At 40.1% G+C, this 13,863-nt stretch overlaps 1 protein-coding gene across 7 annotated transcripts in view; it reads left to right on the forward strand.

Moving 5' to 3' along the window:
- Nucleotides 1-13,863, forward strand: part of CDH20 (cadherin 20) — a 507,006-nt gene that overhangs the window by 483,748 nt on the left and 9,395 nt on the right. For all 7 annotated transcript variants that reach the window (XM_056520978.1, XM_056520981.1, XM_056520977.1 and 4 more), the window contains 4 exons: nucleotides 6,912-7,165; nucleotides 9,313-9,449; nucleotides 11,179-11,300; nucleotides 12,636-12,753. In XM_056520978.1, the coding sequence (XP_056376953.1) occupies nucleotides 6,912-7,165; nucleotides 9,313-9,449; nucleotides 11,179-11,300; nucleotides 12,636-12,753 (631 nt within the window). The remainder of the gene's footprint in view (nucleotides 1-6,911; nucleotides 7,166-9,312; nucleotides 9,450-11,178; nucleotides 11,301-12,635; nucleotides 12,754-13,863) is intronic.

Below are 13,863 nucleotides of genomic sequence, written 5' to 3' on the forward strand. Positions count from 1 at the left end.
TGCAGCGATGAGGGATGGCACTTGCACATACCCCGGCTGCGAGACTTTTAGGACTACTACTCCCATCATGGACAGACTCCATCCATGATGGGAGTTATAGTGCAGGGGCTGAGGGGCAGATTGCACTGGGTCATTCTCCAGAGACCCACTGTGATCTGCATTCATTAACTGTAAAAGTTGGCGGCACATGCGGCTACACTGCGCTGCCCACCGGCTCCTGTATACAGCTGTCACATTTCATAATCCCCGCCCAAGAAACGGGAGCTCTGATTGGTGAATAGCTATTCACCAATCAGAGCTCCCATCTCCCAGTGGTGGCGATTATGAATTATGAGAGATGTATACAGGAGCCGGCGGGCAGGGCAGTGAAGCCGCATGTACCACCGGCTTGTTAATTTAAATGCGGATCACTGCAGGTCTCTGGAGAATTACCTGCTGTGATTTGCACCTCATTCCCTACACTATAACTCCCATCGTAGATGGAGTCTGTTCATGATGGGAGTTGTAGTCCTAAAAGTCCCGCAGTTGGGGGATGTGTAAGCGCCATCCCTCAGCGCTGCGGTACTACAAATACTCCCATCATGGGACAGACTCTGCCTATGATAGGAGTTATAGTCCAGGGGCTGAGGGGCAGATTGCATCAGGTCATTCTCCAGAGACTCGCTGCGATCCGCATTTATTAACTGTAAAAGCCGGTGGCACATGAGACTACACTGCGCTGCCCACGGGCTCCTGTATACATCGTTCATAATCTCTGCCACAGGGAGATCTGATTGGTGAATAGCTTTTCACCAATCAGAGCTCCCATCTCCCGGGTGGGTATTATGAAATGTGACAGCTGTATACAGGAGCCGGCGAGCAGCGCAGTTAATAAATGCAGTTAATAAATGCAGATCACATCAGTCTCTGGAGGATGACTTGCTGCGATCTGCCCTTCAGCCCCTGGACTATAACTCCCATCATGAGCAGAGCCTGTCCATGATGGGAGTAGTAGTCCTAACTGTCCCAAAATAGTTAATATTATGTTCCTAAAATACAATGGAGAACACAAGTTTCACATTCTCAGATGCTTTAGAACATTTTGGTACGTGTCCTCCGAGGTGGTGTATATTTGCGCAAGAAAAGTGTATTTGGGCATTTTTTTGCATTTAAAAATAAATTTGACTATACTTTAGAAAGTGCTCTATGGTAGATTTAACTGTACACATGGCTATGAAGAATTCTATAAGATTTTGTGCAAAAAAAAAATGCAAAAAACTCTAGGGCAAATTTTTGCGTTAAAAAATAGACAAAAAAAGCTCTAAATACAATGATAAATTCCCCCCTACATCTCTATAAACTCTTACAATCTGTAGAATACATTCTAAAAACAACAGTATTATTCCAGTATGCGGCTTATTAGTATGTTTGTCCCTATGTAGCAAGTGTCACTTGTACTTACATTTGAAGATCTACATTTTCCGTAAGATGGTAATTGGAAGTGGCAACTCTTTATTCGTGTTTTAGCACCTTTTTAATGATTGACAACATCCTCCATATGGTGAATATAAATTTAATAGAAATTACACCAACAGGGAAACCCAGAGGAAAGGCACTTGTCACAATGGTTTATATAAAGGTGAATTATTTACCAGTGCTAAATAAAGCTAAACTTTGGGAGCGGCAGTAACATTTACATCCATGTGGCCTACTACAAATTGTGAGCTATATACTGAGCGACTTCTCATGGCATGTGATACCAGCATACGACTGTCACATACCTGGCATTATTCAGCAAGCCTTGGTTGCCCACCTGCAGCCCTGTTTTACATATCCAATAAACAAAGCAAATGTTTCACACTTCTATTTTGAGGGATGAAGTCACAGATTTAGCAAGGCTTATCTTCATCCCTGCCATGGTAGGGAAACATATCCTGACTTCAGGAGTACAGTGCAATAGCATAACATGTACACAAAGCTAAGGCTGCTTTCACACTTTGAATTTTTCCGTTTAGGAACTTCCGTAAGAAGTTCCGTCACTACAGCTGCGAAACCCGGCTGTTACAAAACCCCTGACAGCCGTGACTAAATTGCATTGCAGCCTATGGGGTTTTGTAACTGTCCGTGTGCACCCGTATATGCCCGTAATTCATTACGGGCGTTATACAGTGACGGGACATCGTGGCAGAAAAATTACTGCATGCAGTAATTTTTCCACCACGATGTCCCGTCACTGTATAACTATATGATGTCACGAGGGGCGGAATAAACTTCCGGACGCTGGGGAGCGGAGCTCCGGAAGCAGGGCAGCGGAGTACCCCTTTAAGTGTCACAAAGATTTTTTTTTTTTCAGTTTAACTCATGGATGGCATTGTGTCTCGGGGCTCTTTTGATCACTGAAAACCATCTCGGACACCTGTGATAATTAGATTGCCAGGTGAGCCCAATTTAAGGAAAAACTACTAAAGGTGGGTGTTCCACATTATTAAAGGGGAACTCCGGTGGAAACAAGTAGAAAACAAATGTTTAAAATCAACTGGTGCCTGAAAGTTAAACAGATTTGTAAATTACTTCTATTAAAAAAATCTTAATCCTTCCAGTACTTATTAGCTGCTGTATAAAACAGAGAAATTGACAACAACGGACAGTTCCTGACAACTCTATCTGTGTCAGGAAGTGTCCAGATTAGAATCATATCCACATAAAAAACCTCTCCTGTTCTATACAGTTCCTGACACGGACAGATGTCAGCAAAGAGCACTGTTGTCTGGCAAAAAAGAACTTCACAAATTCTCTGTGTTATACAGCAGATGATAAGTACTAGAAGGGTTAAGATTTTTAAATAGAAAAGTGATTTACAAATCTGTTTAACTTTCTTGCACCAGTTGATTTAAAAAAATAAATTTCCAGCGGAGTTCCCCTTTAAGCAGAGCACCATTTTCAAGCAATATGGGGAAGAAAAGGATCTTTCTGATGCCGAAAAGAGTGAAATAGTTCAATGCCTTGGACAAGGTATTAAAACAATAGATATTTCACGAAAACTTAAGTGTGATCATCGCACTATTACGAGATTTGTGGCTGATTCAGAGCACAGACGGGTTAAATGCAGGTGAAGGCACATTAAAGAAGATTTCTGCCAGATCCAGAAAGCTGTCAAAATTCCGTTACATAGCAGCAAACAGATATTTGAAGCTGCTGGTGCCTCTGGAGTCCCCACGAACATCAAGGTCTAGAGTCCTCCATAGTCTTGCAACTGTGCATAAACCTTCTATTCGGCCACCACTAACCAATGCTCACAAACAGAAACGGCTGCATTGAGCAGAAAAATGCATGAAGACTAATTTTCAAACAGTCCTGTTCACTGATGAGTGCCGTGCAACCCTGGATGGCCCAGATGGATGGAGTAGTGGATGGTTGGTGGACGGCCACTGTGTTCCAACAAGGCTGCGATGTCAGCAAGGTGGAGGAGTTATGTTTTGGTCCGGAATCATGGGAAGAGAGCTGGTTGGCCCCTTTAGGGTCCCCGAAAGTGTAACGATGACCTCTGCAAAGTATGTGTAGTTTCTGACTGACCACTTTCTTCCCCGGTACAGAAGGAAGAACTATGCTTTCCTTAATAAAATCATCTTCATGCATGACAATGCACCATCTCATGCTGCAAAGAATACCTCTGCATCAATGGCTGCTATCGGGATTAAAGGAGAAAAATTCATGGTGTGGCCTCCATCCCCCTCTGACTTCAATCCTATTGAGAACCTTTGGAGCATCCTCAAGCAAAAGATCTATGAGGGTGGGAGGCAGTTTACATCCAAACCGCAGCTCTGGAAGGCTACTCGGACATCTTGCAAATAAATTCAAGCAGAAACTGTCCAAAAACTCACAAGTTCAATGGATGGAAGACTTGTGAAGCTGCTATCAAATAAGGGTCCTATGTTAAAATGTAACATGACCAGTTAAAATGTTTAAAAAGTTAAAATATTGTTAAAAGTTTGATTGAAATAGCTTTTGGTTTCAGTAAATATGCTGCAAACAGAACAGATGTCAGTTCTTTACAACCTATAAAGTGCTTTGAAACTTACTGTGTGTAATAATTTGGAACAGTGCATTGTAAGTTTTTTATGTTTTAAAAAAAATACTGTTATCATTAGGTTTGTTCAATTAAATTTGAATGGTACACTTTATAGTTGATAATATGAGAATTATGCTGACTCTTATTTACATCAATTATTTAGGTAAATGAGAAAAATGTATTTTGCATAATGTGCAACAGGGTGTACATATTTTTCACATATGTGTGATCAAGATCTATAAAAGAGAGAAAGAATTACAGATAAACTAAGGAAACTCATATATTTTATTAAGTGGAGCTTGAATATCCATAAATGCTAATAATGTTTCGTCAAAGCCGTCAGAGGTAAGGCAGATGGCGAACTGCTTGTACATGGAGTAAATAAAATATTGTGTGTAATAAGACCATCACTCTTCCGATACTAATAAATTGTACTGCATTAGACAACAGTAAAACCACAGACATGTGTATTGTTCCGCTAGAACAAGTCATAAAGTAGCAAACACAAACAGCTTGAAGCAATACATCACACAAGTGGATTCATACAAAGAATATTCAAAAGTTTAGTATGTAAAAAATGCTAGACAATGGTCTAATTATAACCGTCTTGCTTAAACCCTGTGTTCTTTTATAGTCATTTGGAAATTTACTTTTTATCTGCCTTTCAAACGTATGGTGATTTTTTGAAGAAAACTATTTGATTTCTCCAAATAGCTTTTTAATTAGCATAATTCTTAATGAGCTAAATGTAAATAATTATAGAATATAGTAGAATATAACATTATAATAGAGAGGTCTGCAACTTATATGTTTACCATTTAATAAAAGGCAACAATCAGAAGTCTATATTCCGTATTTTCTTCTTTATTATGTATTCTTCTTTATTATGTATACTCACATATTACATAGGACATATATTAAAATCTAAGTTCATATAAAGGACTGTTGGGAACACTATTAAACAAGGTGTGTACAGTGTGCGTATTCTGTTAATAAAAAGTACAGAATGCTCCCCCTAGTGGTAGCCAAAGACAGCTTAAATTGTATCCTTACAATGCAACCTTACATTTCTGGCAGACATTATTCTGAAGACATACTGGCATAAAAGCCCTTTTAACAGAGGGTATTATTTTATGTGTAAATGTAATAAGCAGTTATAGAGTTTGAAGTGTACCTGTCATATCACATAAAAAATAATGGTTATATATGTTACTCAGTAGGTCATTGCATGTCTTTTTTACGTGTTTAGCTTCTGTATTTGGCTCACAAATTCCCCTGTTCTGCTGCTCACTCATTCGGAAATCCACTGCTCAGGAAGAGGCTTGTCCAAGGCAAGCACTAAGCCCGCCCTTCCTTGTCATGCATTCACTTACTCCCTAAGTTTGCTGCGCTGTGTCTTTTCATCCAATCACTTCAGGCTGCTCTGAAACCCCTCCTCTCTGTTTTCATGCTTCAGTCTAAGAGAACAGGAGTGGACACAGAGGCCCTCATTTACTTAGAAAATCGGGTTTTTAGTCTATCTTGCTTTCTTATCCGACTGCTTTTTTCCCCTGATATTCATTATTATGTTGCATCCTGTTTGTCGCACTGGGTTTTGTTGGTTTTGGTTTCCAACTCCTCTGAGTTATCAGGAAAAAATCCACAACAATTCAACAAATTCGGGTTGGAAACCTTTATAAATACGTGGGAAAGCTCAGAAATGTCGGGTTACGCCCCTTTTTCGGGTTTGGGAGAATCCACATCGGGTCAGTCGGGAAAAAATGTTGCATCGTGTCACAGACTGGCGCACGATGTCTGCGACATGTCACAGACAAAGATGCGCCAAAAAAAAACGACGGCTTTAGAACAGTAAATGAATAGTAAATAGTGAATAGTGAATAGTAAATGAGGGCCAGAGTGTTAGTCCTGCTATCACTTACTGGGCTTTGTCCAATCGTGCTTCAGCTGGGACATAGATGATGCTGCGGCCAGACAGAATTAGGTTTTGGATGGTTTGGAGACCCCTAGTGGTTTTTTATAAGCCATGATTTCGTTAAAAAGTAGATAACACTTTTTTTTATAAAATATATTAGAAAGGTTAATGTTTTGCCAAGCTGTGCAACATAAAAAAAGCTTTTGATTCTGACAGTGCCCATTTAAAAAAAAGGCATACAGTAGTGCTGACATGCTTTATTCATAAGATGATTTCTTACAGGAGTACATGCAGTTGCATCCAAAGTGTGAGTAAGAAGTGTTTTGTAAACCAAGAAGAATCGGGCATAATGCAAACCAATTGTTTGGTCTCGTTCACATTGCCATTGGACTCCACTCTTTGGAGTTCCATCTGCAATTTCGTCAGAATGGCAAAGCTTAGCGGAGAAAAATATTGTGCATGCACAATTTTTTTCTCCACTATACTCGGCTAAACTACCGGATCCCTGCTCAGGGGAAAAAAAAAAAAGAGCTAACTGGACCCTGATCTGGGCAGAAGACAACGTTAAGGTGAACCTAGCCTAACTCACTCTTTGTACTACTGCAAGAGATCTTTTTATAAATAACGCACATCAGAAATGAATTGGTGTGTGCCATCTTTTCTGTACTACTGTATGTTTATATTGAAAGCCCATTGAATTTATGGGCAAAGCACCACCAATGATGCTTGCATATCAGTGACTGTGTCATACTTTACCCTGTATAAATGGTTGGCAATGCTATTAAAACAGCAGTGATATTTCTTGTGTGTAAATGAAGAGTTTAAACTTGTGTAGACATATTATAAAGTGGTGCCATGGTATAGACATTTAGTTAATGCCAGTGATATTTTCTATTTTCCTATAAAGTTGACTTAGTAGACTGTCATTTTACGGAAATCTTTTTTTTCCAGCCATTGGATTTTGAAAGCAAGAAAAGCTACACACTGAAAATTGAAGGATCAAACCCTCACATTGAAGTGCGTTTTTTTAACCTTGGTCCATTCCGTGACACCACAACCGTACACATCAGTGTTGAAGATGTGGATGAGCCTCCGGTGTTTGAATCTAGCCATTATTTTGTAGAAGTCTCCGAAAATGTGGATATGGGTACAACAATACAGATTGTTTCTGCTAGAGATCCAGATGCAACTAATAACTCAATCAGGTGAGTAACTATAATACCACAGATATTACCGACATTCACACAAGTGTGCTACCTGTGATCCCCATTAAAACATCTAAGGCTACCTGCGATCCCCATTAAAACATCTAAGGCATATATTTTTTTGAGAGGTAAAACATTTGAAAAAAATTTCTATAAATTAAATTCTAAATTTTGTTAGTTTACATTTAGTTTAATTTTGCAATAAGAGAGTTGACTCCAGCTCACCTGTACTGCCAGAATAGCACAGCGGACAGGTGTAGGACAACACCTTAAACATGAAGACTTGAAGAGCAGGAGGTCTAGAGCAAATCTCTTGTACAGTAAAATCTTGATGCTTAATAAATTACATGTACAGGCATGCAGATTGGAGCATAAATTTGACGCGTTTTGGGTATTAGAGCATACCCTTAGTCATACTTAGTTTCATTTTGCATCCATTTTTACAGACATGCATTTGAGTGTAAGGGATTTCTTTTGGGCCATTCACATCTCAAAAAAGTCACTTTCTTAAAGTGTTTTTTTAAACATCCCAAACCAGCTGATTTGCTAATTGCATAATTACTTCTGAAAAGATGTTTCAAACAGTGCAAAAAAATCAGCTATATATAAGTCTATTGGGGCTTTAAGGCAGAACCAATTGCACAACTCAAATTGTTGGGATGAACAGCTGCATGAGCGATGAATGTCCTCTATTAGGTTTTTAGGTATTGTATAGTGCTGCTTGTAGATTACTTTATGTGTTCTTTGAGCACTCCCTTGTGGAATTATTAAGACCCTGTGCATATTTTATTGCAGTGTATAATATTGTTGTTTAGGCAACTGTATGGAATCATTCTTTAGTCAGCATATGGGGTGAGATTTGCCAAAACCTGTGGCGAGAAAAAGTTGATCACTTGCCTATAGCAGACAATCAGATTGCTTCTTTTATTTTTCAGAGGCCTTGTTAGAAATGAAAGAAGCAATCTGATTGCTATGGGCAACTTTTCTCTCTATAGGTTTTGACAAATCTCCTTCATAGTGTACATGATATTGTGCTTTCTACACTTTAAGGGGTACTCCGCCCACCGACATCTTATCCCCTATTCAGGGGACCCCCACAATCTCCGTACAGCACCCATGCCACACCCAGCATTCTAAACAGAATGTTTAAAACGCTGGGTTTAGGTGGCTGGAGACAGGACATCCTTTGGATAGGGGATAAGATTTTATAAAGCTGGGCTTCGGTGGCTGAGTGGTTGTATTCTGTCGGCAGAGTACCCCTTTAATGACAGTACTCTATAAGTGGGTCTGGAACAGAATGTACTGCATACGGTTGCATCCCAAAAAATGTTTACTTAGGAGTTAAAGTTTCATCTAATTTGCAAAGGAAAAGTGCATTAACCCTAATATCTAATTCTATCTCAAGAAGAAAATTTTCCAATATAATAAATGTCTTGTCCTGTGGCCTGCATATGAAGAATAGATGCTCAGCGCCTGCTTATTAGTTGAGAGAATGGAGAATTCAGAACAAAGGTATAGCCTATAAAGCTTAGCATTAGTGATTAATATGGAGCCATTATGATCATAATCTTTAATGCTGATCTGTCCTTCAAATGTCAAGAAAATTAGAATGTGTGGAAAGAACCTGCAGGAGATTCATGACAAATCAAACTCTGGAATTTATTTTTTAATGGGTAATGAAATAACTGAGGCTAGTTTATGAAAAAAAAATGAAAGGGGGTGACAACATTTTTCAGAATGCCCACTCAGTCACTCGCTGGATAAGGTGGGTTACCACTGTGCCATGACGTGAAAATGTAAAAATAGTGTATGCTTAGGGCCCATTCACACTATGTAATTTCTGAGCAGAACTCTGCTCTGGAGCTCTGCTGTGGAAAAAAAAAGGGCAGCAGTCTCTCTTTGTTTTCAGTGGGATTCTGCTGCACTGTTGACACTATGGAATTCCCATGGAAATACTTTTACTATTTTTTCCTAACTGAAACTACTCATTCTGCAACACAAGTCATTATAAATGGATTTTTAGGGATATTATATAATCTGATAAACTATTGTCAAATGAAAAAAAGAATAAAGCTTTTTGGAATTTCCAGTAGAAGCCTAATGCAAGTTACATTTATCATGGTATTTAAGCGTATTTTTTCTTGTAGGTATTCCATTGACAGGAACAGCGATCCAGGAAGATATTTCTATGTTGATATAACCACAGGAGCATTGATGACAGCAAGACCTCTAGACAGGGAAGATGTGGCCTGGCATAATATCACAATCTTAGCTATGGAGATGAGTAAGTCAAATATCAATATCATAGATTAGGCATTTGGCATCTTTTTTTTTTTTACATTATGCACCAAAAGGTAATGTGTGTTTATATTATAGATATAGAGCAGAATGTGGACCTGTCTGTTCACATACTATGGATATCGATAATTTATACATTGGATGACATAATTTATCGTGATAGTAGCTTCAAGTCATGTATGGCTTTAAAATGTTTGTCTGCAAACACAGTAGTGTGACTCCTCAAAACACCTAGCGGCTTCTTATTCTTCTCCTTGACACTCTCTGACTTTCCCGCTTTGACTATGTTCACATTTGCATTTGGAGGCTAAGTCTGAAGCCATATTTGTCTTGCGCTGTTGGTCTCTGTTGTCCAGTGTCCAGTGTCATCACATATTTAGCATACATCAAAAGTAAAAAAAAGGTGAACTTGCACTCACCGTTCGCGTAGTTCATTCATTCATTCATGGGACCTCCGTGTAGCATGGAGACATATAGATGTGAGCGCTCAGAGGCAGAGCCTCTGAGCACTCTCATCTATATGTCTCCCTGCTACACGGAGGTCCCATGAATGAATGAACTACGCGAACGGTGAGTGCAAGTTCACCTTTTTCAACTTTTGATGTATGTTAAAGGGGTTCTCCGGTGCTTAAACATCTTATCCCTATCTCCAAAGGATAGGGGATAAGATGCCTGATCGCGGGAGTCCCGCCGCTGGGGACCCCCGGGATCATGCACGCGGCACCCCGTTTGTAATCAGTCCCCGGAGCGTGTTCGCTCCGGGACTGATTACCGGCGACTACAGGGCAGTGTGTGACGTCACGCTCTGCCCCTCAGTGCAAGCCTACGAGAGGGGGGGCGTGATAGCTATCATGCCCCCTCCCGTAGGCTTGCATTGCGGGGCAGAGCGTGACGTCACACGCCGGCGCAGGCGTGACATCACACGCCGCCCTGTAGTTGCCCGTAATCAGACCCGGAGCGAACACGCTCCGGGGACTGATTACAAATGGGGTGCCGCGTGCATGATCCCGGGGGTCCCCAGTGGCGGGACTCCCGCGATCAGGCATCTTATCCCCTATCCTTTGGATAGGGGATAAGATGTTTAAGCACCGGAGAACCCCTTTAAATATATGATGACACTGGAAGTTATTAGTTCACATTTCGTGGATCAGTTGGACAACAGAGATCAAAGTTCACCTTTTTCTACTTCTGATGTATTAAGAAATTTTCTTTACTCTATTTGGAACTTAGCACCCCGTTAGTAGCGTCTTTTTGGCATTGAACACCAATGGGACCGTGATATATATGCTTATCGAATCTAGTTGCTAATTTAGACTGTGCTCTCTGATTTTTTTCAATTTTTTGTATATTTTTAACATAATTCACATATGAATACACAGTTTTCAGCATAAAAGGTGCATATTGTACTTATATGTAAATGCAGCCCTGTACAAACTTGTTGGGGCCACAACCTACCCAGATTAACTCTGTTGCTCCCCCTCGCTCTCAAATCCAGCCAAAATACAGTTCACTTTATCATGCCACATTATAGTGAATAAGAGTGTTCACGTGTGAACTCAGTTATATTATTGAAGATGTTCAAGGATATTTAGATTTTTTAAAGATTTGTTGAGGACTGTTTAACATGCACACTGTACAATAGCAGTAAATTAATGCTGAAGAGCTAAAGTCGTATTAATGATATTAATAATGTGCCGCTGTGTTTAACCCTACAGATAATCCTGCACAGGTTGGAAGTGTTCCTGTTACAATCAAAATCCTTGATGTCAATGACAACGCTCCAGTCTTCACAAAAATTTTTGAGACATTTATGTGTGAAAACATAAAGGCTGGGCAGGTAAGATATTTCAGTAAAAGGGAACTGTCTTTAAAGGGGTTGTCCCTTGTTAAGATTGTCCCCAAACAATTAGCTGATCATAGGTTGTCTCCCTTTTAGGACCCACGGCACCATGCCTTTTTATAACCAATTGGCTGTTTGTGTAATGCATGTACTGTTTTCATATTTACTCCCTCTCTGGTTTAATAATAAAGTTCTGAGTTGGGATTCCCCTTTATTAACTCACAATTCCCTAACAGAATGTATAGGCTATCATTAGAGGCCACATGCAATAAGGCATACAGAAGGTACGCTTGGTCTACAGTGAACAATCTAGACACATCAACATCATGATATGGCTACATGGTCCAAGAAAGGCTTTTTTTTTTTTTTTTGCATATTGAATGTTGCCTCTATTGGTGACCCAAGCCAAGCAACCAAAATGAATGGTAAAGATTTTCTTAGTCAAATGGGTTTCCCATAATGCCAGATGGGAACTTGGGATGCCACTAACCAGATGCAGCACCACACACTTATATGAGTAGAGGGACATGCCCTAGTAAAAGGCTCTAAAAATCTTATTTATTTGGTAATTACAAAGTATTACCAAAATAATATAAGCATTGACCAGATAAAAAAAAGTATAAAGAATAACCTGAATAATGTTGAACCATTGTACAAAAGTTTCAGTAGTATATAATAATATGCAATGCAAAAAAACTAAAGTAGCAAACCATTGACAACAAAGTAACTCAATTTTATATTTTGAATAGTGGAGTATTGTAAAATGTCCCTAGAAGCGCAGTTTTTCTTTAAAGACCTTTGGTAAAAAAAAAGACAAAACAAAATAAATATGCCAGCAAAGTCATATTCTATGGCTCAAAGACAATTAGTCAATTAGCATGGGCAGTAGCCCATGGCCATAGCATGGAAGGGCTTCAAATCTGGCAGTTTGTGTTATTTGGTTGCACTGCAATCCATGCAGACTAGCTATGTAAAACTAACAAGATTATAAATATGGCACAGACAAGTGATGATTTAGGCCCACAATTGTATTATACCAAAAGGAAAATAAAAAATAAATAAAAAGATTTGATCTTGTTCCACTAAAGCACAAGCTAACATCTGCCTGCTTAACATTGATTATTCTCCGAGAGATCATGGGCATCGGGCTAGATCATGGCTGAATGAGATCATTATTTAGATTTATGTCTTGTTATGTTAAGATAGAAATACAAGTAATACAGTGGATTGTTTTGATTCTCTATTTTATATGAAAACAATATCTTATTATTAATTCTTTGATAATATAATGTATCTCATTGTTTTACCTGATGTGTTATATTTGTTATTTAGCTGATCCAGACCGTCAGTGCTATAGATCAGGATGATCCCCCAGAGGGACAACACATATACTACAGCCTGGCTCCTGAAGCTGCAAATAATCCAAATTTCACATTAAGGGATAACCAAGGTAACATATATACAATAAACCCTTTCTGTAAATCTGTCTATTGAAAACAATACCTACAAATGTGACACAGACCTACTATACGGTGCTTGACAATGCTCCAAAGTAAAATTAGAAACATAATCCAACATTCATCATATATCATAGTTAGTTTAGTTATCTTATTTTTTGTCTAGAAATAACACCTTCTTTGTTGTACCTGAATTCAGTAAAAATAAAACAATAATGATGTTTAAAAATAATATTGTTGAACTCCATTGGTCCAATTAAGTTCTTTTTACTCCTTTTTGCCTGGGAGTATAACACGAAAACTTCCAAGACATAGCGCCTGCAGTGACCTGTGTGTGTGGCAGGTTGCACTCACATGGACAAGACATGGCGCCTGCAGTGACCTGTGTGTGTGGCAGGGTGCACTCACATGGACAAGACATGGCGCATGCAGTGACCTGTGTGTGTGGCAGGGTGCACTCACATGGACAAGACATGGCGCCTGCAGTGACCTGTGTGTGGCAGGGTGCAATCACATGAGCAAGACATGGCGCCTGCAGTGACCTGTGTGCGGCAGGGTGCACTCACATGGACAAGACATGGCGCCTGCAGTGACCTGTGTGTGTGGCAGGGTGCACTCACTTGGCCAAGACATGGCGACTGCAGTGACCTGTGTGTGGCAGGGTGCAATCACATGAGCAAGACATGGCGCCTGCAGTGACCTGTGTGCGGCAGGGTGCACTCACATGGACAAGACATGGCGCCTGCAGTGACCTGTGTGTGTGGCAGGGTGCACTCACTTGGCCAAGACATGGCGCCTGCAGTGACCTGTGTGCGGCAGGGTGCACTCACATGGACAAGACATGGCGCCTGCAGTGACCTGTGTGTGTGGCAGGGTGCACTCACTTGGCCAAGACATGGCGACTGCAGTGACCTGTGTGTGGCAGGGTGCAATCACATGAGCAAGACATGGCGCCTGCAGTGACCTATGTGTGGCAGGGTGCACTCATATGAGCAAGACATGGCGCCTGCAGTGACCTGTGTTTTTTTTTACACAGTCCTCCCCTATTTGCCTCTTTGGAAACGTGCTGCAGATTTTCAACTGCGTTTTCCCATAAAACATTT

The sequence above is a fragment of the Hyla sarda genome, chromosome 5 (genome assembly GCF_029499605.1).
Source record: "Hyla sarda isolate aHylSar1 chromosome 5, aHylSar1.hap1, whole genome shotgun sequence".
In the NCBI taxonomy this organism is placed as follows: domain Eukaryota; kingdom Metazoa; phylum Chordata; class Amphibia; order Anura; family Hylidae; genus Hyla; species Hyla sarda.